The sequence below is a fragment of the Propithecus coquereli genome, unplaced genomic scaffold (assembly GCF_000956105.1).
Source record: "Propithecus coquereli isolate 6110/MARCELLA unplaced genomic scaffold, Pcoq_1.0 Scaffold205, whole genome shotgun sequence".
Lineage (NCBI taxonomy): Eukaryota > Metazoa > Chordata > Mammalia > Primates > Indriidae > Propithecus > Propithecus coquereli.
In genome coordinates, this window is record NW_012145523.1 from 1,339,579 (window position 1) to 1,362,824 (window position 23,246).

The following is a 23,246-nucleotide window of genomic DNA, read 5'->3' on the forward strand; positions in this document are numbered from 1 at the left end:
TGTTCCTACTCATCTTCTTCATAAAGCCCAGAGCTGTCAACAGCCACAACGAACACACCCCACACATGCCCCCCACACATCACGCACAGCAGACGCATACCACACACACTACTATATGCACTTCACACACACCACACACACCATGTCCACACAACACACACCATACACATACAACACACACACTGCACAACACATCACACACACACCATACACAACACCCGCCACACCCCTACAATACCCCCACCACACACACAATACACACCCACACATAAAACACACATGCAAAATACACACACACATCCCACGCACACCATCTAGGCTCGGAATAATCCTCAGCTATGTCCCTTAGAAGAGCACCCTCTCTATACTCCAAAGTACCTACGTGCTTCCTGGGCTTCTGGACCCCTGGGTTTCCAGGCAGCCTCCCGCTGTCTCAGCTGGTGGAGGTCCACACGCAAATGCCAGGCTCTGCAGCTCCATATGCTGTGACCCCTCCTTGGGGACCAGACACAGGCATTCCCATCCAGGGCTTCCAATTTTCCTAGAATATATTTAACCTGATGCAGGGGACAGCACATGTATTTCAACTACTCCTGTTCTCAGCATTTTTTTGGAATTCCTTTTGTGGATATGTTTTCAGAACCAGTTTGTGGGGCATACCAAATCACTCTGTAGTCATTCTTGTATCAGTTAGAAAAATGTTTGGCTGCAAGCAGCATAAAACCCACTGTAGTGGCTTAAGCAAATAAGGTGCTAGTTTTTCTTCCACAACGAAAACTCTGGAGGTCGGTGGCCCAGGGCTAGTGTAGCTTTGAATAATGTCCTCGCAGGCCCAGACTCCCGTCGTGCCTCTGCTCTGCCCTCCTCAGTGTGCTGGCTTTCACCCTGCGCCTGCGCCTGGGGATTGCAAGGTGGCTTCGTGGGTATGTCCGGGTAGTGGGCTGTCCGGTGGGAGGAAGGGGGAAAGAAATGGGCAAAAACGACCGTGCCAGCAAGGTCTGCCCTGTTTCGCCAGGAAATCCACAGCTTTCCTCAAATCCCTCCTGAGCAGGCCTCTGCTCGAAGCTCACGGTGAGGACTAACCCTGGCTAGAAGCCCTGGCTAGAAGGTGGCTGGGCGGGAGGGACCTGCCCGTCGAGAGATTTCCCGGCTTTTTGGTTTACCTCATGCACCGCCAAGCTTGGGTCCGGAAGCCTCTTGACTGCCTTTGGAAATTAAAACTATGCTCAAAAATCAAAGCCGTGTTCCCACCGAGAAGAGTCCAAAGAATGTGCCACAGGCTTCAAGGCAGGTCCCCCAAACAAGTTTCTGAAATGTTTTGAACAACAGAGTGAATGTCTGTCCTCCCAAGAGGATCCCTTGAAGGGGAACACACTCATCTGGACGCATTCCTTGGAAAATACGTCCTTGTCATGACAGTCTGTTCACACCTTAGCCATAACCGGCAAGGACCCCCAAATCCACACGCCCACGGCGTCTCCTCAGAGCCTCTGTGCGTGCTGCCAAAGCTGGGCGGACCCTGTGAAATGTCGGGAGTGTGGCAGGTGAAGAGAAGATTAAACTGTCCTCCAGCTGGGCGGCCCCATTTGATGTTAGCAACGGAGGGACGTTTGTTGCTGTGCCTTGAATTGCAGTGTCTCTAGGGAGGGCTCCTGGCAGCCGCTCGCGCTGGAGCAGGACCACTCGCATCAGAAGGGGGCCGGCCTCGCCCGGTAATGCGGCTCTCGTGGCTGCCCTGATCTCTCTGAGAAGCCACCCTGTCCACGACCTGGAGGACTGTGCTTGTACCACGGCTGTCACCCTCTGCCCGATGTTGGTGGGAGGGACTCTGCCAGGTTCAAGGAACAGCCCTGTCGGACTCCATCTCCCCCACACCTGGGAGATTCAGGGACACGTATGTATAAGGTGCCGTTGGGGATTTCCGGAAGAACAAAATATGATTCGTCGATTCCTTAGGTTATTGGCAGATTTGTTTTTTTTCATCAAACATTCCGTGAGCTCCTCCATGTCAGCCACCTGCTGGGGATGGCAAGTGCGTGATCCGAGTGCCCGCTCTGCGGGCGGAGATCAGAGGCGGACGGGGAGAGACAAGCAGATGCCATCAAGTGCTGGGAGCTCCGAGGAGGGGCCGGGGCTGGTGAGGCTGTCCGGGCAGGGCCACGGAAAGCGTCGCCGAGGAGCCGATGCGCGAACGGAGTTTTGAGGCCAGTCTGGCAACTGCGATAGGAGGCAGCTTGTTTTAAGTGTGCAGGAGAAGTGTAAATAATGTGTTTAGGGCGCACATGCGCAAAGAAGCAACTTCTGGCGGGAGGGTGGCAGGCATTGGGGAAGGCTTCATGGAGAAGGGGGAGATTTAGCTGGTGAAGTTGTAGCGAGGGCTTTGCAAGCAGAGGGAGCAAATGAGAAAAACCACAACAGTGAGAAAGGCCAGGTGTGTTCTGTGCATACCCAGGTTTGGTGGGGAGATGAGATTCGTGGTGGGAGTTTGGTGGGAGAGAGACTAGAGAAGTAGGTGGGAGTCGTGTCGCGAAGGGTCTCAGTGCCCCGTTAGGAGGTTTTATTTTCTTTGTAAGCAATGGGGGACACTTGGGCTTTTGAACAGAGGAACGTCATGATCACAGGGGTTCATAGGGAGAAAACTGGGTTGAGAGGAGCTGGGTGGGAGGAGGAAACTGTGTTATTTTATTCGCTTTTTGCAATTTGCCTTTGAGTGAGATCCTGCCATGCTTGAGGCTTCTGTGGTGAGAAGCAACATGACCCCTGCCTGCCCATCCACAGCAACTGTCCCCCTTGGCCGCCGCCCTAGTCTCACCTGGGAGCCCTGTTGCCATCAGGAGGACGGTGTTTGTCAATGGGACGGGGCCTGGACAGAGAGCGAGTTGGAAGCAGGTCACCGCCTGCATCAGAAAAGGTTTTTAAAAAGTAAATTGTGTGTGTGTGTGTGTGTGTGTGTGTGTGTGTGAGAGAGAGAGAGAGGGAGAGAGAGGGAGGAATTAATCTGAGACCAAATCGTGAACCTCTTTGTTGAGAAAGACCCAGGCAGGCAGGGGCCAGCGCTTTCCGGCACGGCCTGGGGATGAAGCAGGTGCGGGGTCCGGGTCACAGTTTCTGCCTCCTCGCTCGGGCAGCCTGAGTCTGAGAAGACCACAGTGTGTTCGCACCTGGAATGTGGATGCAGCTGTGGCCACAGTGTTCAGAGAAAACACAGAGTTAGACGAGGTCCTCAGATGGTCTCTAAGAGGTTGCAGGGCCTTCCATCTGAAGACACATTGAAAAGCTTCGGGTTTGTCGCATGGAAAAGACGAAGGCTGAGACACACAGGCAGGGTTCTAGAGCCACTCGGACTGAGGAGTAGGAGAAGCAGGGACTTGTTCACCAAGCCCTGGGCTCCTGGAGCTGGGATCTGCGGGCAGGCTGGGAAGAGGCAGTGTGGGCAGCAGGATGAATTCCTCCCCACGATGAGAGCACAGTCAGGGACAGTGAGACCGCGGAGGTTCGTGTGGGATAAGCAGGTAAGAGGATGTGAGGAAAGTCACGTCACTTCGAAGATGGTAGCTCCACCACTGGGTGTTCAGGCGACCAAGCAGTGTCCGGCGCCTGTGCTTTAGTACTTTGAAGTCGACACCATGAGGGACGACGCCGCCGTCCCCGGAGGCGCCACTCAGCGGCATCCGGTGGGAGGCCCCTCGCACAGAAAGGGGTTTTCTGTTTTCTTTTGCATTTACTTGAATCTCTAAAGTGACCAACATCAAGCCTCAGGATTTTTAAGCTTTCTTGGCTTTTATTTCCTCTGCATCAAATTCCGATGATTTAATACTAATCTCAGGAGCGTAATAAGCAATGAGGCAGCCAGGCTCCCCTGGCGAACTCCGAAATGTAAAAGGGCGAGGCCCTAGAAAGGCCATATGGAGCCAAAACACACGCACACACGCACACACACACTCTCTTACATGCACACGTTGCGTGTCCGCTGAATGGCTGCACTGTCTCCTCCAACCACATTTGTCAGAGTTGCTAATAAGGGGCCAAGGGAACAAGGGGACTCACTTTTGTTTCTTTTTTCTTTCTTTCTTAACATTTTCCACTCCACTGGTTGAGTGCCTAGGAGATAGGAAATGGTCAGCAGTTGGGCAGGGGCAGGATGGGAGCATTTCCACCCCCCAGTAAACAACTGCCAGTGAGGGGAGGAGCTGACGCCGCCGCGGGTGCGTTTCTGACGCTGGAGGAAGAGAGTCTTCCTGCTGACTTGGAGGGGAGGGGGGACATGGACTCTGGACTGGATGAGACAGGGAGGCCCCGAGAAGGCAGGAGCCCTGCACGCCTGGCCTGACCAGTCTGTGTCCCCGTGACACTGTGCAGGTGACTGCTGGCTCCTGGCGGCCATCGCCTCCCTGACCCTGAATGAAGAGCTGCTTTACCGGGTGGTCCCCAGGGACCAGAACTTCCAGCAGGACTACGCGGGAATCTTTCACTTTCAGGTATTGTGCGTTGCTCACGGCCTTTGTCACTACTTTCCACACTCTCGGGTCCCAGCTCAGACCTACTGCATGTTTTGTCAATCCTGCAAGTGGTTTTGATGCACACTCAAGTCTGGGAACCACTGCCTCCATGCAGCCCTCCAGCCATGCACACATCTGCCCCCTTCCATCTCCCTAGGCCGTGTGGCCTTGAGGAAGGCACACTGGACTATGGGTAGGAGGTACGGGTCCAAATTGCCCACTGCTGCCACTGGTGATGCTGGGCAAGGTCTCTTATCCACAAACTCAGAGACTGGACCAGACATTTCCTGGCTCACCCAGTGTCTCCCAGGCACACAGATAAGTGAGACGCAGAGCCTGCTCTTATGGAGCTGGGAGTGGTGGCACGGAGTCCCCATGTGAGGCCCCCTGCAGAGACCCCTGCCCCTCTGCTTATTCGTGCGGGCAGCCACCGTGTTCCCCCCCCCCAGTTCTGGCAGTACGGACAGTGGGTGGAGGTGGTCGTTGACGACAGGCTGCCCACCAAGAACGGACAGCTGCTCTTCCTACACTCCGAAGAAGGCAACGAGTTCTGGAGCGCGCTGCTGGAGAAGGCCTATGCCAAGTAGGTGGGGCCGCCAGGGGCAGGAGACTCCAGAGCCTCCCCGAAGGCTCTCAGCTGCCGCCTCCCACACCTGCCTGCCCATCCCAAACGTGGGTGCCAAGTCTCTCCCACACCTAGGCCCCACGGGCTGGGGCCGGAGCATCCCCCCTCCGTAACTAAGAGAAACAGAGATTTGGGCTGGGAGCTCAGATCTCGGCCGTGCCCCACGTGGACTCGTGCTGGTGGACGCGCCCCCTCCCCTCCGCACCTCGGCTTGTTCCTCTGCCAGACCCAAGGCAAGTTTTAGGGTGATGTGATTTTTTAAAAGAATGATAAATAGTAATAAAACAAATGTACTTAGATACCAGATCAACGAAGTTTCTACCCCTTCCTCAGGAATTCTTCTCGGGGGTTCTTTAATAGTTTTGGTCACTGATACCCTCTTCTGCAACCTGGTTGCTTTCAGTCCTGTTCCCAAAGCAGACGCCTCACCGCCTTGAGGGAGGGGCCCCTCCCCCTCGCTGTGCGCAGACCCCAGAACCCCAAGCAGCGGGCGTCAGCTCTGGGAGGGTTGCCGCGGCTTTGTGAAGGCGCAGGCGGCTTGGAGAGCGGTTGTCTGGGGTCTTTTGCTAGTGAGGTGCTGAGCTGGCCATATGACACAGTGGCCCAAGCACCTTCCTGGCCCACAGGCAGCACTGGCAAGGGGCCCTTCCTCACCTTCCAGCGGCACCCCTGTCCCCAGCCCCTGTGCTCCCCTCGCTGGGTGTTTCCTTTCTTTTCCAACAGGCTCAACGGTTCCTATGAGGCTCTTGCTGGAGGGTCCACAGTGGAGGGGTTTGAGGATTTCACAGGTGGCATCTCTGAGTTTTACGACCTGAAGAAGCCGCCAGCCAGTCTGTATCAGATCATCCGGAAGGCCCTCCGTGCGGGGTCACTGCTGGGCTGCTCCATTGATGTGAGCAGGCGGCTTCTCTGTTCCCGCACCCCGTGCGTGGTCGGGAATGGGTGGGACAGCTGGAGCGGCGTGGGAAGGATTTGGGCTGGAGCCCAGCCTGGGACTTAGTGGACAGTCTGGCCACACAGTGGTCCACAGCAGGCAGGGGCTGGTTAAGGCCTAGTTAGTAGACAGGAACTGGGGTCAGTCCCGTTGTAGGATCCCCAGTGCCCCCCAACTGTTAGAGCCCCCCTAGCACTGCTGGAATCACCCTGATGACATGGTCTTGATCCCCGGATCCCAGGCCCTGCCTTTACCACTTCCTTTTTGCTAAACAATCTCGAGCTTTTGCTAAATGGTCATCAACAAATATGATGCTTGACAATGCTTGACGGACTTTGAAGAAAAGGGAAGGGGTCCTGAAACCAGGGATCATGGCCTGACGGGAGGGTTGGCTGCATGGAGTTCCAGGGTGGCTGTGGAGACTGGAGGCTGGAGGCCACTGCCCTGAGGTCCCGTCACTGCCTGTCCATGGCTGCTCTGCCCTTGCTGGGTGACCTCAGACGTGCGGACCGCAAAGCAAGAATAGTCTCCCTTTCTCCTCTCTGCAAAACCCCAGTGGGAGATGCGTGTTTCTGGTGGGCGGTGATATGGAGCGTGGGACGGGGGATGCTGGGGGAAGAAGAAGGACGACCGGGAAGCCCGCTCAGTGTAGACACCGGAGGACCAGGACTTGCGCAGAGCCAGTGCCACCAATAGTCTTCAGGCAGCATGGGGTCACTCTTGGAGAATAAATGACTTTCTTGGTGGCATTTTGGAGGCTGATAAGTCATATTCCAGGCTTGGCAGCCACACAGCACCTGCCGGGAACTGCAAGGGTTAGGTGGAGATGGCTCTATTTACCTGAGGTTCACGGCTGCGCCTGCACCTCTAGTCCGGCACTGGGGCCCCCATGGCCTGTGGAGTGTGTTCTTGAAAAGCGCTGCAGGGCTGGCCCCAAAGAGGCAGGGTCAGCCACCCTGAGTGGACGTTCTCCTCCACCCAGGTCTCCAGTGCAGCCGAAGCAGAAGCCATCACCAGCCAGAAGCTGGTTAAGAGTCATGCATACTCTGTCACTGGAGTTGAAGAGGTAAAATTGGACGGGAGGAGGGAAGGTAACATGGAATATTAGTTCCGGAAATCCAGGGCATCCCTGAGAGAAGGAGAGAGGCGATCGCTACTCAGAGGTTCACAACTGGCTTTGGAGCTTCCCGGCCCTCCCAGGCTGCAGTCTGTCCCTGTCTGCACAGAGCCCGCCACCACAGCTGTGCAGTTGGCGCTCGCTCGTTAGAAGGGCCCCTCTGACTCTCACCCACTTGGAGGTGGAGGACTGGACTTCCCTGAGCTCTATGGGCTCTAACGAAATGCAGCCTCTCGTCTCAGGCGTGGCCAAGAAAGCTGTAGAGACTGTCAGTTAGATTCTGCACACTTCCAAAAAGTATGTTTGTGTAGGTCACACAGTAGAAACCCATAGGATTCCCAAGAGGAAAACAGGGCAGTAGTGCCTGTCCCCACCTTCAGGGTGGGGCATAACCACGCGAAGGCTGGCAGGTACTCCTCGCTCTCCGACCCAAGGAGAAAGCATGGGCTATCATTTCTATTAGTTTAGTTCCTATATTCTGCTTACTTCCAAAAAGAATTTGAGGTGTTTTATAATTAAAAGCATATACATGGCTAGGGACCGTGGCTCATACCCATAATCCCAGTGCTTTGGGAGGCTGAGATGGGAGGATTACTTGAGGCCAGGAGTTTGAAATCAGCCTGGGCACCATAGCATGACCCCGTCTCTACAAAAAATAAAAAATTAGCCAGGCATGGTGGTGTGTGCCTGTAGTCCCAGCTACTCAGGAGGAGGAAGACGGAGGATCGCTTGAGCTCAGGATTCAAGGTTACAGAGAGCTATGACCGCACCACTGCACTCCAGCATGGGTGACAGAGTAAGACCTTGTCTCTAAAAAAAAATAATAAAAAACAAATAAATTTTTTAAAAAAGCACAAACACAATAAAACTATACAACTAAAGTAAAATACATACATCAAACTAGAGACAGTACTACATTTGGGAAAGTAATTTTGCTTTGGGCTTCCCAATGGCCAAGGCAAAAAGGGAAATGCAGTGGAGGTCCTAGCCCATAAATAGCCCTGTTATTTATTAAAACGGCATGGATGCTGATTACCTGTGTTTGTGTTTCACAAACATGCCCTTTAATCAAGTCAATCTTATAAATACGAATTATACATGTATGTGTAAACGTTGGGCTAGGGCATGTTGCGGGATACAAAGGAAATTAAACAGCCCACACACAGTTTGTGTGTGCATATGCGAATGCAAGCCTCTGTGCAGGGGTGCACGTGGCTCATGCTTGAGTGTTCAATGTGTGTGTGGATTTATGAGTACGGGCCTGGGAGGCAGACTGCCTAGGTTCCCATCTTGCATCTATCATGTACTAACTACGTAATCTTCGAGAACATAACTTCTCTAAGTCTCAGATTTTTGGGCTGTAAAATGAAGATAATAACAGTACCCAGCTCACAGGATTGTGGTGAGGTTTAAATGAGGCAATAATGAATTTGAAATGCTTAGCATAGCGCCCAGTCCATAGATCATGCTCAATACATGTTAACTGCTGTGCTATTGGTGTGTTTGAAGGATGTTTATTATCATTAGGACTCACATATTAAGAATGAAGTCAATCTTAGTCAACTTCAAAATCTAAATCCCTGTTAAAGCAGACATAAACTTGTTTTTGTGCTAGACTCTCTCTTTATTGTATTCAGACAAATTATGAAAAATAGATCTGTTGGCCAAATTCTAAAAACGTACATAAAAATAAAATGAAAGTGTGGTCGTTTCCGGACGTTTGAAAAATTTAATGCGAATCATCTCAGATGCAGACGTGAAAGGGAGGCAGCAGAGGGTAGTAAGTCAGTCACCTGCTTTTCCGTGTGTGCAACTTGCAGGTGGATCTCCGTGGCCGTCCAGAGAAGCTGATCCGACTCAGGAACCCGTGGGGCGAAGTGGAGTGGTCGGGAGCCTGGAGCGATGAGTAGGTTCTTCCCCAGTCCCGCCTCCCTCCGCGAAGGTGTCACGTAAAACGCACAGTGATGAGACTGATGTCACAGTGCGTTCAGCAGCACTTACTGTCCACAAATCACACAGCCTGTTCAGAAAAGAATGTTAATTGATTCCAGGCTGGGAAAAGCAAACTAAAAACCACCGAGCTGTGGTCTTTGATTCTGGCTTTCTGCTTTGGCATTTGAAAGTTTGGCAGCTCCATCGAATTTTGCTTAGCGCTGATGGGTTTTTGTATTTTCTACCTTCCATGCTGTGGGGGTCCAAAGGTCAAATTGATCACTCACAATCTGGTTCTTTCCACTCTGCAAACACTGGTCACCCTGACAAAGGCCAAACCTCTCAGCACCAAGAGGAGAGGATGATGCTGAGAAAATGGAATTTGAGCCCAGCAGCAGTGATGAGCAGGGTGGCACTGGCTCCTGCAGGGGCCGGTACTGACTGCTGACCGGGGCAGGCCTCTCTGCTGGTGCAGGGAAGCTGGGCAGGCGTGGTGGGGTCCCAGGACAGCTGTGTCCTGGAATCCACGTCCCCAGGGTGCAGGAGGATGGGGAAAGCACAGGGTGGTTTCTGCCCAGTTAGCACAGCTGGAGTGCAGGAGGCAGATTGGTGCTCGGGAATGAATTAGAATTTGCTAGTCTATTGAGGAAGAGCCACTAGAAATGGAAATGGTCATGATAATTACCCCTCCCCAAACATCCTTAATCCTCGAGGGTTGTCCATATTCTGTGATGCCACCAGGGCTTTTGAAGGGAACTTCACCACGTTCAATCAGCATCGTCACTGCTCGTTACTGCTCAGAGCTGCAGCAGTTTCCTTCAGGTTTGTGTCACAAAGAAACGTGTGACCCTAGGGCCGTGGATGGGCCTCCTGTAGGAAGGGTTTTTCATGCCACTGCCTAAGATTGAGCAAAACCCAAAACCTTGACTCCACCAGCTGTCCTACAAGGGTGACATGGCTACATGAAATTGAAGCCCCGAGTTTGGGCTTTTCTCACCAACAGCTGTTACCAACTGCCAAAAAGGCTTGCATGACTTTGTCTCCTTTCCCTGAGCTGCCCTGTCTCTAAGGGACTGGGAAAGGCCCAAGGGTCAGAGGTGGTGACCTCCAAGGCCTGGGGCCACCAGTTGGAGGGGCAGCCTGGGCTGTTTGTATACCAGCTGTCGGAGAAGGAGGACGCCGCGTCTCTGCGGTGACACTGCTAATCTCAGCCCAATGTTTAGCAAGGTTTTACTTTCTTAAGTTTAAAAAAAATAAACAACTGGGAGATTAGGCCAGATCTAGAATTCTCCAACGTGTGCCCTAATTTTTGTTTGTAACAAGTACATTCTGAGATTTGGTTCTGAGCACATTACTGTTTCAATGAATTAAAGTAGCCCAGGGACTCTTGTTCTGCTCCCCGGGGCCCTGGGAGCCCAGCGTTGAGGGGCAGGCTGGGCCGGGCGTGCCTGGCTTTTGTGCTGGGGAGGGGAGGTATTGGGGTTTGCTGAAAGTATTCAGGGAAGGGAATTTTTTCATCTTTGAAGATGGATCTCGATACTGCTCAGTTATTTGGACGTGTCGTACAGGTTTCAGGAAAACCTAACTCTGTAAAGGTCAGGCAGCTGGAGATGGCATTTGAACAAAGTGTGTGAATGTTGCCAGGGAAAGGCCACCAGCACGAGGCCTCTCGGGGTGATGTTACTTCAGGGAAATTGCCATCAGCTGGGCCTGGTGGTGATTCTTGCAGGCTCTGGGAGTGGACCATGTCCATGTGCCCAGAGCTGGTCAGACTCTTTCACGCTATGCTCACCCCAGACTGACGGACAAGCCAGAATGACAACTTTCTAATTGGTACCGGAGCACATGCCGTTTTTGTGACACGAACTCTTGAGTCTCCTTTCCTGGACTTCCCCGTTCCTGCGATCAGGCGCCTGGGGGTCTCAGTGAGAAATGTGAAACTTGCCTAGAGACTGGAAATTAGAGCAAGGCCGAAATGTTCCTGCTGCAGCGTGTCTGGGGCAACTCTGAGGTGCCCATGGCCCCTGTGTCCCCGGTCTGCGTCCCCTTCCCAGACGGTACCCCCCACACCGTCTGCCCTGCTTTGGACCCAGGTGTTTTTGGTATTCCACTGCTGGCCCTTGGGGAGAAGTTTAGCTGCAGTAAACGGCTTGTGCCTCAGTAGAACCCCTCAGGAACGACCACCTCTGTTTTGTACCCACAGTGCACCAGAGTGGAATGACATAGATCCCAGGAAGAAGGAAGAGCTGGACAAGAAAGCTGAGGACGGAGAGTTCTGGTGAGAGGGCCCTGCCGCGGATCCATGCGCATGGTTACGGGTCCATGTCCAGTTCTGACGGGCCGCAGCCAGTCGCCATGTCTTCCAGGAATGCGACATGGTTCCTGGCTATGGGGCGTCCGTTCTTCTCCCTCTTTTGTCCTAGCATAGTTCTGCCTCTACACCAGCGTGTCTAAAGCACTGAACCCAAGACACCCGGGCCCTGCGTGTGGCTTAGTTGCCAGCCTGTCTTTCTCAGTTTCTATCATCTTTCCAATGAACGCAGAGCACCGCTTCTATCTCTTTAAGCTGACTTAGCTTACCACCAATCCGGGATAACTTCCTTCGCTGGTGCGCTCAGGAAGACAATGAAAATACCCCCTGAATATGGTTCGGCTTAGCCGGACATCACTGAGAATTAAAGAGAAAGAAACCTCTTGTGGGCTTAGGCTTAACTCGCCCTAGAGGCAGAAGCTCTGTTCAGATGGCCTCCTGGGGCGGGTGAGATACGTGTGGGATATCGTCCCCGCAGGAACAGAGGCTGACGACTGCACGGACTGCGGACGGCAGCATGTACATTGGTGTCAGTGGGCTGTAGAAGACTGAGCTGGCCAGGCCCCCAGGGCCGCCATCAGTTTCTCCCTGCGCCCGGTGGGCATGGGTTCCATCACCTTTCCAGCCAGCCCGGCTCCACTCACCGAGAGCCCTCTCGTTCCTCTGCCCCTAGGATGTCATTTTCAGATTTCTTAAAGCAGTTCTCTCGGCTGGAGATCTGCAACCTGTCCCCGGACTCTCTGAGCAGTGAAGAGGTGCACAAATGGAACCTGGTCCTGTTCAACGGCCGCTGGACTCGGGGCTCCACCGCTGGTGGCTGCCAGAACTACCCAGGTAGGGTGAAGTGCTGCCCGGGCCCAACCTCCTTCTGGCTTGTCCTCTCGGAGCTGGGTGACTACATGCTTCGTCTCTGGACAAAGCCTTTGTTCTTCGGCTCCCGGGCACCCCCTGGAGGCCCTGCTTGTCCCCAGGGCTTGGAGCTCCGGCACAGCAAGGGTGGGCAGTGGCTCTGTGGGCGCTCCTGAGGCCCCATGTCAGCTTCTGTGTGTTCACACTGTCCCTGCTTCACCCACCTTCCTCTCGCCCCAGAGGACCTGCTTCTTCCTATTAACCCTGTGCTTGTCGCTCTACACCAAGGCTCCTGTCCTTCTCTTGGGCTTCCGCCATCCCCACCGCTGACACCATCCCGCTGAGCTCTGGGACACAGCAGCCAGTGGCTAATGGCGCGCTGGAGGAACGTGGGTGCCGCGTCTGCTGTTTCAGTAGGCTGCGTCCATCAGAGCCACCGCTGTGCTTTGTGTTTGTGCCTGAGTCAGAGGCGGAGGGGCGTAGACGGTGTGGGCCGGGGTGGCCACACGCAGGGCATGTGGGGGGACTCCCCTCTCCCGCAGGAGTCGCTGGGACTCAGGCCCTCCTGGGGAGAGGCTGGTGCAAACCACTGCCTCTCGCTACGCCTGGGTCCTCACGTTCCGAGAGGCGGGAGCTCCCGGCTCGCGAAAGTCACTAGCACATACGTGTGCAGGCACCTCCGAAGTTGAGTCAGCCTAGCCGGCGCCTGATGAGGAAACTCTGAAACACGACCCCACATCTCTAAGGAGAAACGAAGAAAAGCAAAACCCGCTCTCTCCACGTTCCACCTTCCCGGACCCCGCACCCTGCCCGGTTTGCTGTTAGTGCACTGACTGACTTAGACTGTAAGCGCATGGGCAGGGCCATGGCTCCCTGCTCAAGACGCAGCTCGCTGCAGGGCTGGCCCCGTGCTGCGGAAGCAGCGTTACAGTGAAATCCCCCCCTGGGTACAGTGCCGGGGCCTTGCCGAGGTCTCTCCTCTTTCATCCCCCTTGCAGCCCACAGCTCCCAGTCTGGCAGCTGTGACCAGCGTGCTGAGCAGAGAGGAAGGAGGGACATCCAAGTCCCCCTCCTGTTGCCTAGCTCGGCATTTGAGAGACCCTGGGAGGGGCGTTACCCTTCTCTGAGTTTCAGTTTTCCGATCCTCAAAATGGGATCATAATTCCTACCTTCCAGCCTCACTGGGACACAGTGAGCGTCGTAACACAGAGTGTGTAGGGAAGCGCTTTGTAAACTGGTGGCGTTCTACAAATGGGATGCATTATTTTTATGGCCCATTCTTTTCCTCCAGTACTGTTAAGGAGTAAACAAAAAATGTAGGGATCGCAGTAATGTTGCATTTGGGAGAAATTAAAATATGCTTACCATTAGCAAGCACTTAGAAAATGCGTAGGAAATTTGCACGGATCATTTTGGGAGCTCAGAACTGTAGGGGTGCCCAAGGTGGCCAAAGGCACCAAATTGGAAGCCCATCTGTGCCACCGACTGACTGTCAGCAAGAGATGAATTGCTCTTGTCCTTTGGTAATGATGTAAGTATAGAAGTTTATAGAATTTTCTCTGTGTCCTCTGGAATCTATAGACATTTGTCTTTAAAATCTGTACACTTATGTCCTAAATAAAAAATTTGGAGGCGGAGATCCTTGGAAGGTGGAATTGAATAAGTAATCTTACTATTAAGAAAAAGTAATGATCAATGGCTCTTGGTGACCTGTGAATGCCTTGTTATTTCAGCAAGTCAGACCGTTCTTTAAGGGCTGTAAGAGCCGCCCCCACCCTCTCCTGCTCCTTTTGCCCCCAGGGCACATCATCATTGGATTGTTGAGGCCCTAGTGTGGAGACACTTGTCAGGCCCGTCTTCTGCAATTGTGTTTTGCTGCTGGACTGTCATAGAGTTGCTGTGTGCCCTTGGATGATCCCTTTGACCTCTCTGTGCTGTGTAGTGTGTAGTCACTAGATTGAGAGATTTTTTTTTTTTTTTTTGAGACAGATTCTCACACTGTTGCCTGGGCTAGAGTGCTGTGACGTCAGCCTAGTTCACAGCAACCTCCAACTGCTGGGCTCAAGTGATCCTCCTGCCTCAGCCTCCCGAGTAGCTGGGACTACAAGCACGTGCCGTCATGCCCAGCTAATTTTTTCTATGTATATTTTTAGTTGCCCAGCTAATTTCTTTCTATTTTTTTTTTTAGTGGGGTCTCGCTCTTGCTCAGGCTGGTCTCGAACTCCTGAGCTCAAACTATCTGCCTGCCTTGGCCTCCCAGAGTGCTAGGATTAGATTGAGAGATTTTTTTCAAAGTCATCTTTGAAATGGAGTCTTTAAAAATAGCCATAGGTGGTGTGGCAGGAATGCTTCTTAATTGCCCGTTGTGATTCCTCATGCATTATTAAATGACTTTCTCTGGAAGGGCGTGTGTCTCATCAGTGGGCTGCGACCTGAAGCTGTCATACGAGGCCCCTGGGGGGATGGACAGCAGGTTAGTTCTCAGGGCCGCCTCGGGTTGCGCTCTGAAACTGGGGCCCTCTTGGAGAGAGGACATGTGCCAATAAGTTGGTAAGAGCCGCTGTCTTTCTATCTGTCGGCAGAGGCCTCTTTGGTAGCTCATCTCTTCCCGGACTTTGTCCTCATCTGTCCCGGGGACATGCTTTTGACCCGGGGATCTCCCTTCTTCCAGGAGTTGGGTTTGTCTTCACAGCCCAGGAGCTGAACGCGAGGAGATGTTCACTCTTTCCCCAGAAAGACGTGGGCGTGATTTCCCGGTGCAGCCCAGTGTGGCCCTGGGGTCACGGAGTCCTGGATATGCCTAGTCAAGCACGTCTGGGCTCCTGGTTGATAAAAGGGACAAGCGCAGACTTTCCAGATGCTATGGGATGTGTCTGCTTGTGTGTGTGGGGGAAGGGGTAGGAGATGCCCGCCCACCTGCATGGAACACTTCTGCGCTGCGTGCCAGGCACGGTTTGGACAGAGTTACGCTTTCACTGGGATGATCAAGTTCTTGCCTTTTGTTCTCTTCTCCCTGTCTCCTCACCGCCCATGTGGGGAACCGCCATCACCTGGGCGACTTCCAGCCACTTACTGGACCAACCCCCAGTTCAAAATCCATTTGGATGAGGCGGATGAAGACCAGGAGGACGGCGTTGGTGAACCCTGCTGTACGGTGCTGCTGGGCCTGATGCAGAAGAATCGCAGGCGGCAGAAGAGGATGGGCCAGGGCATGCTCAGCATCGGCTACGCCGTCTACCAGGTATCGCCCAGCTGCGTTCAACCTTCACTGTGCACTTAATGTCTTTGGGCTGAATATTCTGCCCAGTAATTAGAGTGTATTTTTCCTATTGCTTGATTATTGCTAATCGAGCATTGTCCTTGCTCCCCTAAATACCTCTCCCAGTGGCCTTACTGAGGCCTGAATTCCACACTTAGAGATTCATTTCTATGGCTTAAACCTCTGCTGTTAACACTGAGACGTGTAGTTCACTAAACTTCATCTGTTATTGAGGGCTCAGTGTACTGGTGCTCATTAGACTCTTTTTTGAGTATCAGCTTCTCAGGGGACAGGAGCTGAGAACATGCAGCATGAGGCACTTGAGGTGACATAGGCAGGAGAAGAGGATATGGCTGAATTGGGGAAGGAGGCTGGATATAGGAGCCAAAGACGAATGTGCGCTTTCTTCCACCCTGGGCAACCTTGAGGCACTTGTTAGAACACACAGGGTGTGGGCTGGGACGATGGAGGCCACATGGTCGTTTTCAGGGCTGGGGAACACAGCCGTGCCCTCAGGCTGCAGTCCTTGGCTTGGTGCGCCAGTTTGCCCCCAGAACCACCATCGGTAGGTCTAACAGCCTCACAGATATGTTAAAGCAAGATTTTTGGGTCTTGACAAGTCTAGCCAGGAACAAATTGGAATTTACTTTTTTATACAGAAAAAGACTCCTTATAATAAATTCCAGAGGGATTCGTGGTGGTTGCTTTTTATACAATTTTGTTAAAAATGAATTTCTTGGAAAAAATGTAATTCTAATCAGGAAGACCAAGAGCTGGCTGGAGGCCCAACATCTCAGCATAAATTAATATATGAAAAAGAAGTGTTATAACAAGAAAAGAGTAAGGAAAGGTACAGTTGTCAAGCTCATACCCCCCACCCCTACCCTTTAATTTCTCATGTTCTAGAACTTAGGGCTTTGCAGTTTAGGATGTATTTGTGTGTACGAGTGCATATGCGTGTGTATTCTATGTTGGAAGAACAGGAGTTGGAAAATAATTGCTACTTGGTGGTAGGAGAAAAGAATTGCAAATAAAAGTTCCAATTCTACTCCAGCTTAGCTCTTCCATCCCCACCTAGAATGTAAGTAGCACAAAACCAGGTTCTTTCCTTGCAGAGATAAAAACCTGATGAGACACTGTATTCATATCAATTCAACAAACTTTAATGAGCATCTGCTATGTGCTGGGTGCTGTGCTGAAAGCTATGCACAGGACACAGAGGAATATCACATGGTTACTGTCCTTAGGGTGCTTACAATCTGCAGTGGAATCAGACACACACTTGACTGAGGGCAGGGCAGGGCAGTCCTGCTGCGATGGGGACCAACACAGTGGGCAGTGGTCTCCTTAGCTTCACAGAGGAGGAGACTTTTGATCAGGGCTTCAAAAAATGAGCCAGATTTCAAAGGTAGGGAAGAGAGAACATTCTAGCCAGAAGCGGACTTCTTGATAGCTCAAAAGTAAGTGATGGTTTTGCAGAGCAGATATTAGGTGGGCATGGCTGCAGGGTGGGCTACTTGGGGACCACGGCCACCAGTTCTTCATCCATTGGGCCTACCTTAGATAACCAGATCAGCAAAGCATTCTTTCAAAGGACTGAAATAGCTTTGTGTGATGTGGCGTTTCTCTCATAAATAATGTAGAAATCATATCAATTTATCAGTCATCAGATTACAGTTATTTATAAAATACTCCAGTGTGTGTGATCCATGGTCCTTCTTCTTCTTCTTCTTCTTCCTTTTTTTTTTTTTTTTTTGATATAGGGGTCTTACTGTGTTGTCCAGGCTGATCTTTAACTCCTGGGCTCAAGTGATCCTCCTGCTTCAGCCTCCCAAGTATCTGGGACTACAAGCGAGGGCAACTGCACCTGGTTTGTGCTCCTTCTTCTTATGGCCAGAGTCACGTAATTTAGAGCATGACATCTGTGAACAGAAGAAGTTTTAAAGCTAGGTTAAGGGGATATAGGGAGTAGCTGATGTTGTAGGGAGTAGCTGGGGTTGTAGGGAGTAGCTGGGGTTGTAGGGAGGAAGTGCATGGCGTTATAGCAGGTATCCGGTGTTGTAGGGAGTAGCTGGGGCTGCAGGCAGGGGGTGTGCAGTTTGTAGGGGTACTATACTCTCACCCATGTATCTCTCACCTCTTGCTTTAACTGTTTATCTGAAACTGGAGTCTGGTTAGAGGTTGAAAACCTGCCACCGATTAAGAAGCAGCCAGGATCCCCTGAAGGCTAAAGAGCCCTCCTAGTCTAGCCTCTTCTCTCTCCCCTTTATCTTCCTGTGGTGACAATAGGCCCCTGCCAGGCCAGCTTGTCATTTGCTTTCAGGGTCCTGCATTTCAAAGACAGCTGTCCCTGTCCATGCATCAGTGGGCAGTGGTGACGGCCTGCTCTCCTGCCCCTGCTCTGGACTTGTGCCACCTGGCTGGGTTCCTGCCCGGTGACTCTTGGCAAGGTGGACTCAGGGCATGTTGACGGCAGTGGCTGCAGTGGCCGAGTCCTTGATGCGGTTAGGAAAGGCCCTGCCGAGGGTGGCAGAGGCTGCTAGGCCCACAGCCGAGACGGGATGCCTGCGAGGCCCCTGCTTTCCCAGGGCCGGGGCCTCGGCACGGGGGATTTTGGTTTCACACTCGAAATTAGAGGAGTGACCGTGACCCCGGACTCTTCTGCCCGCGATGCGCGGGGCTCCGGAAGTGAGATTCCCGGCTGATCCGAGTTTTCACTAATGTTTTGTTTCTCAGAGCTGTAGGCAGTTGGTCACACACCGAAGCCACAAACAAGGCCAGTCCTGCTCTTGTAGTCAGAAGAGCCTGCGTGGCAGGGACAAACAACACAAAGGACAGACTGGGCGTTCGAGTCCACTTCTCGAGCCTGGCACAGGCCCTGGCACGAGCGGGCTCCCGCCACGGTCCGACAGCCGGCCTCAGTGGGCGCCAGCGCCCCCAGCTGCAAGTCACAGCGCTTGGCTCCGGCTCGGCTGCTGAAAGAAGAGTTCACCAACTTCTGTCACCAAACCACAGAGGGAAGGGGTGCCTGGGACAAGGTCTTGGATGCTAACAGGACTTTGTCTCCACATCTCCTCTCTGTGTCGATGCCTCTGTGCTGGTCTAGATTCCGTCTCTCCCCGATACCACCCGCGTTAAGAAAGGGGCCCCTCCTTTTAGTTCCAATTCCAAAATCCCAGTGAAGTCGCTGATGGACTCAGCGGGGCTCATGCGCCCGTTCTTGGGCCACTCGCCACAGCCAAGGGCAGGACAAATGAAGGCTCAGGCCAGTGGGAGCCCTGCTCCCTTGACCTGGGAGGCCGAGTCTGTAAGTCCGTAAGAAGACGTTAGCTCTCACTGAAACCCAAGGTTATTCCTCCCGAAGAATGTGGGATCCTGGGAGATTGCACAACTAGAGAACGAAGTAGAACACTAGGACACTCCTGTCCCCTGATTTCTAGGGCTCCGTAGTCTGCAGATGGCCTTGAAATTCGTCAGTGACTTTCCAGTTTCAACAGTGCTGACGAGGTTCTCATTTTAGCGTGAACTTCCTCCCCGGCGGCCCGGGATTGCGCAGTCAGGATGTGGGGAGGGCCGTGGAGCGCTCAGACGACCTGCTCTTTCCTTCGCTCTCCAGGTCCCCAAGGAGGTACGTGAGCGCCGACAGCAACTCCTTCCTCTGGTGAGAAATAGCTGGGCTGCCTGTGGGATGGGCACCCAGCGGCACCTGCCTCCTGCGCCGGAAGCCGGTTCTCCCACACGCGCTCCCGTGATCCAGTCCTGAACCAGACCACGTGGCAGCCCCGGGAGTTGGTGAAGACCATCCCAAGTCCCATCTGTCAGGCCCCCCTGGAGGGAACAATGGTGACCTCTGACCCCCGTGTGCCTGGTGGTCTGAACAAGGCGATTCCAACGTGCAGCCGAGGTTGAGAGCCGGTGTTCCACCCAGGCGTCCCCCAGCTGGAGCCTTCGGCACTGATCACGTAGAGGTGTATCTGTCCTGCCGCAGCCCTGCCCGGCCCCCTGGGTCCTCGAGCTCGGCAGCCATGTAGCGTGTGCCGACAGGGCCCCGATTCATAGGCTCCAGCCTGTGCCTGTCCCAAGGCTGCAGGCTGCTGGTGTCCCCTGCTGGCTCACAAATGCACGTTACTGATTATGGAGGGAACAGACAAGGTAGTATGGATGATTCGGAGCAAACACCTCTTACTACTAGAAATTAATTAAAGCCAAAGCTAAGTCCAGTTGACGGTGGTTCCCATCAGAAATGCCCCTTTCGTACGAGCGAGAGGCCGTCAGCGCACACAGCGGAACCTCCTCCAGCAGCACTCATGATGCCCTCCGCATGCCACCTTGGAGTCTGTGCTAAGCAAGTGCCAGTGGCCTTCAGGTCAACAGCTGTCAAATGTGCCTCAGAATGCCCTGGGGAGCTTGTTAAAGTGCACACAGCTGGGCCACTCCCAGGGTTCCTGAGTCTGTAGTTCTGGGGTGGGGCCCGAGAACTTGCATTTCTAGAGTTACCCCTCGATGCTCCTGCTGATCCCGGCCCCACGCTTGGAGACGCGCCCTCGGTCAAACCTGCTCAGCCCCCATCCTGTCACTCAGAGCTGGGCCGTGTCAAGGGAAGATGGAAGGGCCAGGGACCTTGTGGCACCTACCTGTGTGGGGACAGAGGGGACCCAGCTCCTGCTTCGGTGACCTCCAGTTCCCACGGTGGCCTCCCAGTCAGGGCTTCGCTAGGTTGTCCTCCAGGTGCTCGCTGGAGCTCCATTGGCCCCCTTATGGCCCAGGCAGGTTAGAGCCTGCTGACCCGCTTCAGCTGTCCCGAGTGCTTTCTGCTGCTGGTCCCCAGCCTCCGCCCCTGCTGTCATCAGGGGTGGCAAGAACAACCTTTTTTAACTCAGGACACTTAGGTTTTGGCTATGGCCTTGCTGGCCATGCCCCAGCATTCTCCTGCCTGGAGTGTGAGCATTTTTAGGGGGAATCCGTAGCCCCGCAGCTGCCCTAGTCCGGGGTCAGCTGGGCTGCCTGGAGCTCCACATGGAGTCCTGGCAGGGCAGTGGGGCAGGTGGCACCACTTCCTCCCTGGTGTGGCAGACCTGTGATCCGGGGAGGGCCTGGTGACCATGCATGGACACTATCCACCCTGGGGGAGGCCTTCAGCTCTGGGTCACACAGAAGTCACAGCCCTTGCGGCTCATCAGCACCTGGCCTCTGTCACAGGCATCTTGATGAAGATTGATTGTAAAGACACAGTGCCACGGGGCGGCTTAATTGCAGCAATAATCACGTTGGCACCTGTGTTTTGGAAGCGCTCTGCAGTCACTAATTAGCCTGTGCCACGCGCCAGCAGCCTCCCGCCTCCCGCCCTCCCAACGAATAGGTCGTGGGGAGCCTTTTCCCCTCTCCGCGGAGAGCTAGGGCTCCAAGGAGGCCGAGGGACCCCAGACCAGGCCAGTGCCGTCCCCTCAGTCTGCCTCCTTCAGAGCTGCCTCCCACTCCTGGCCTAACCACACCGGGCGCCTTGCAGAGCAGTTTTCCCAGACGGTCAAAGGCGAGCAGGCTTCTCTGGCAGCTGTCGCTGAGCACCAGGGTTTCAGGCCTGTGCTGGGAAGGTCAGCACTGCACCCCCAGGGACAGCTGCAGAATAAAAAGTCTGTCGGACTCAGGAGGAAAAATCTCCAAACAGAAGCTGAACACTAGAGACCCTGCTGCTCAACCTGTCATTTAACGGGGGAGGCCCAGAGGGCAAGGTCACATAGTCAAGGTCAATGCCTCAAACAAGACCTGGCACTTGAGCACTGGCACATAGGAGCTCTGGACAGAATCCAAGACCTTCTGTGCCCTCATCTTCCAGGGTTTAGTGAAAAATTGACCATGCCTGTTGCTTTGTGCAGCTGCAGAGTCACGTGGGCGCACACCTGGGCCGGGACTTCTTCCTGGGCCACCAGCCCTCCGCCCGCACCGCCACCTACGTCAACCTGCGCGAGGTCTCTGGCCGGGTTCGCCTGCCCCCCGGGGAGTACCTGGTGGTGCCGTCCACTTTCGAGCCCTTCCGAGAGGGCGAGTTCTGCCTGAGAGTGTTCTCGGAGAAGAAGGCCAAGGCCCTGTGCGTCCCCTCCCTGTGGTGGGGGGTGCTTGTCTGGGTGCCCACCGAGGCAGCGCCAGCCTGGGTGCAGGGCCCTGTCACTGTGGGACCCTCCCTAGCTCCCAGCTGTTGTGCCCAGAAGAAATTTGTAGGGCACCATAGGTCCCACGGGTCCTTCCCTGGGTGTCCGCCTCCTGTCCCCTCCACTTTGCTCTATAGGACACGGGGGAAGTTTTCTTTAAAAAAAAAAAGGCTAAGGCTGGAGAGAACGGGCACAGCAGCCGGCTGGTGAGAGGGTCCCCCTGCCCAGGAGGGGCATGTGAGGCCCAGAGGACGGGCCTAGATGGGAGCACCCCTCCCCTTACACATGCCACACATCACGCACGTACACATGTAGACATTCACGCGTACCACACACCATGCACATATACCATGCACACGCACCACACGCACCACACAGCATGCACACATACAGACCACATATACTACCTCACACACATACACCACATGTGCACACCACACACACACTGCACATTACACATACATACCACACACCATGCACACATGCACGCCACACATCTACTGTATCACACACGCACACAAGGCACATACAACACACACTCCAGACATATACGCCATGCGCACACTCACACACACACACTATACACCACACACACTATACACATACCACACATCATCCATACACACCGCACACACCACACAGCATATACACACCACTCACACACGCACATGTGCATGACACACATCACAGCACACGCATGCATGCAATGGCTGTGGGCGTGCTGGCTCATTCCCTGGAGAACCTTTCAACAGGGATTCACATAGCTGGGTTCCCAGGGGAGGAGAAGAGTGGTAACTGGGGTTAGGTGGGGAGAGAATTCCCCAGAAGAGTGATCCATCAGAGTGAACATTCTAGACTCCATGAAGGGCCAATTGGACGTGGAAGCTCTTGTCTCTGATGAAAAACTCGGGGTGGGGTGGGGGTTGAGGAGGTCGAGGGGACGGATCCTGGTTAAATATTCAGTTTATGCAGTTTTTAGTAGACACTGAAGTCTTGGGTGGGAAGCCAGTCCCTCAGAGGGGTCAAAACCTTCCTAAAAGAACCTAGCCTTAGTAATACTTTTTACTTACTCAAATTTTTTTCATTCTTTCTTTGTATTTCAGGGAAATTGGGGATGTGGTAGCTGGAAACCCACATGAGGTATGCCATCTTTTAGTATGTCAAGCTCAGACACTGTTGTATTGCAGTCATTTGGGGTTTCTTACTGATTCATCACAGTTCTTTATATAGTAAGGATGGTAATTTCTTATTAGTTGGGGCCACAACATTTTCTAGGCCCTGGCTCTTCCTGATGAAGATGAGATAGAAGGAGCACTGGAACCCAGGCTTTGTAATGCATCCCCGCCCCGGGGGGTGTCTTAGCATCTCCCAGGGTTGAGCAGCAGGACCTGCAGAGAGAGCACTTTGTGTGTGCCTGAGCCACTCTGTGTAGGACAGAGAAGTCAGCAGGAGAAATAGATCTGGTCCCCTGTTCTTGGACTGACCTCCAGTCTATCGGAGGACAAATGGTGGAAGCACATGAAAAAGACGAGAGAAAGCACATGCCAGAAATGGATCTAAACTGCACGTGTGTG

General features: G+C 53.5%; 1 protein-coding gene across 1 annotated transcript in view; it reads left to right on the top strand.

Annotated features, from left to right (window-relative positions):
* CAPN8 (calpain 8) overlaps window positions 1-23,246 on the top strand; it is a 54,466-nt gene that overhangs the window by 18,433 nt on the left and 12,787 nt on the right. The window contains exons 3-13 of the mRNA XM_012644054.1: window positions 4,360-4,478; window positions 4,949-5,082; window positions 5,848-6,016; window positions 7,041-7,124; window positions 8,996-9,081; window positions 11,311-11,385; window positions 12,092-12,252; window positions 15,333-15,508; window positions 19,143-19,154; window positions 21,400-21,611; window positions 22,776-22,812. Coding sequence (XP_012499508.1) covers window positions 4,360-4,478; window positions 4,949-5,082; window positions 5,848-6,016; window positions 7,041-7,124; window positions 8,996-9,081; window positions 11,311-11,385; window positions 12,092-12,252; window positions 15,333-15,508; window positions 19,143-19,154; window positions 21,400-21,611; window positions 22,776-22,812 — 1,265 coding nt within the window. The remainder of the gene's footprint in view (window positions 1-4,359; window positions 4,479-4,948; window positions 5,083-5,847; window positions 6,017-7,040; window positions 7,125-8,995; window positions 9,082-11,310; window positions 11,386-12,091; window positions 12,253-15,332; window positions 15,509-19,142; window positions 19,155-21,399; window positions 21,612-22,775; window positions 22,813-23,246) is intronic.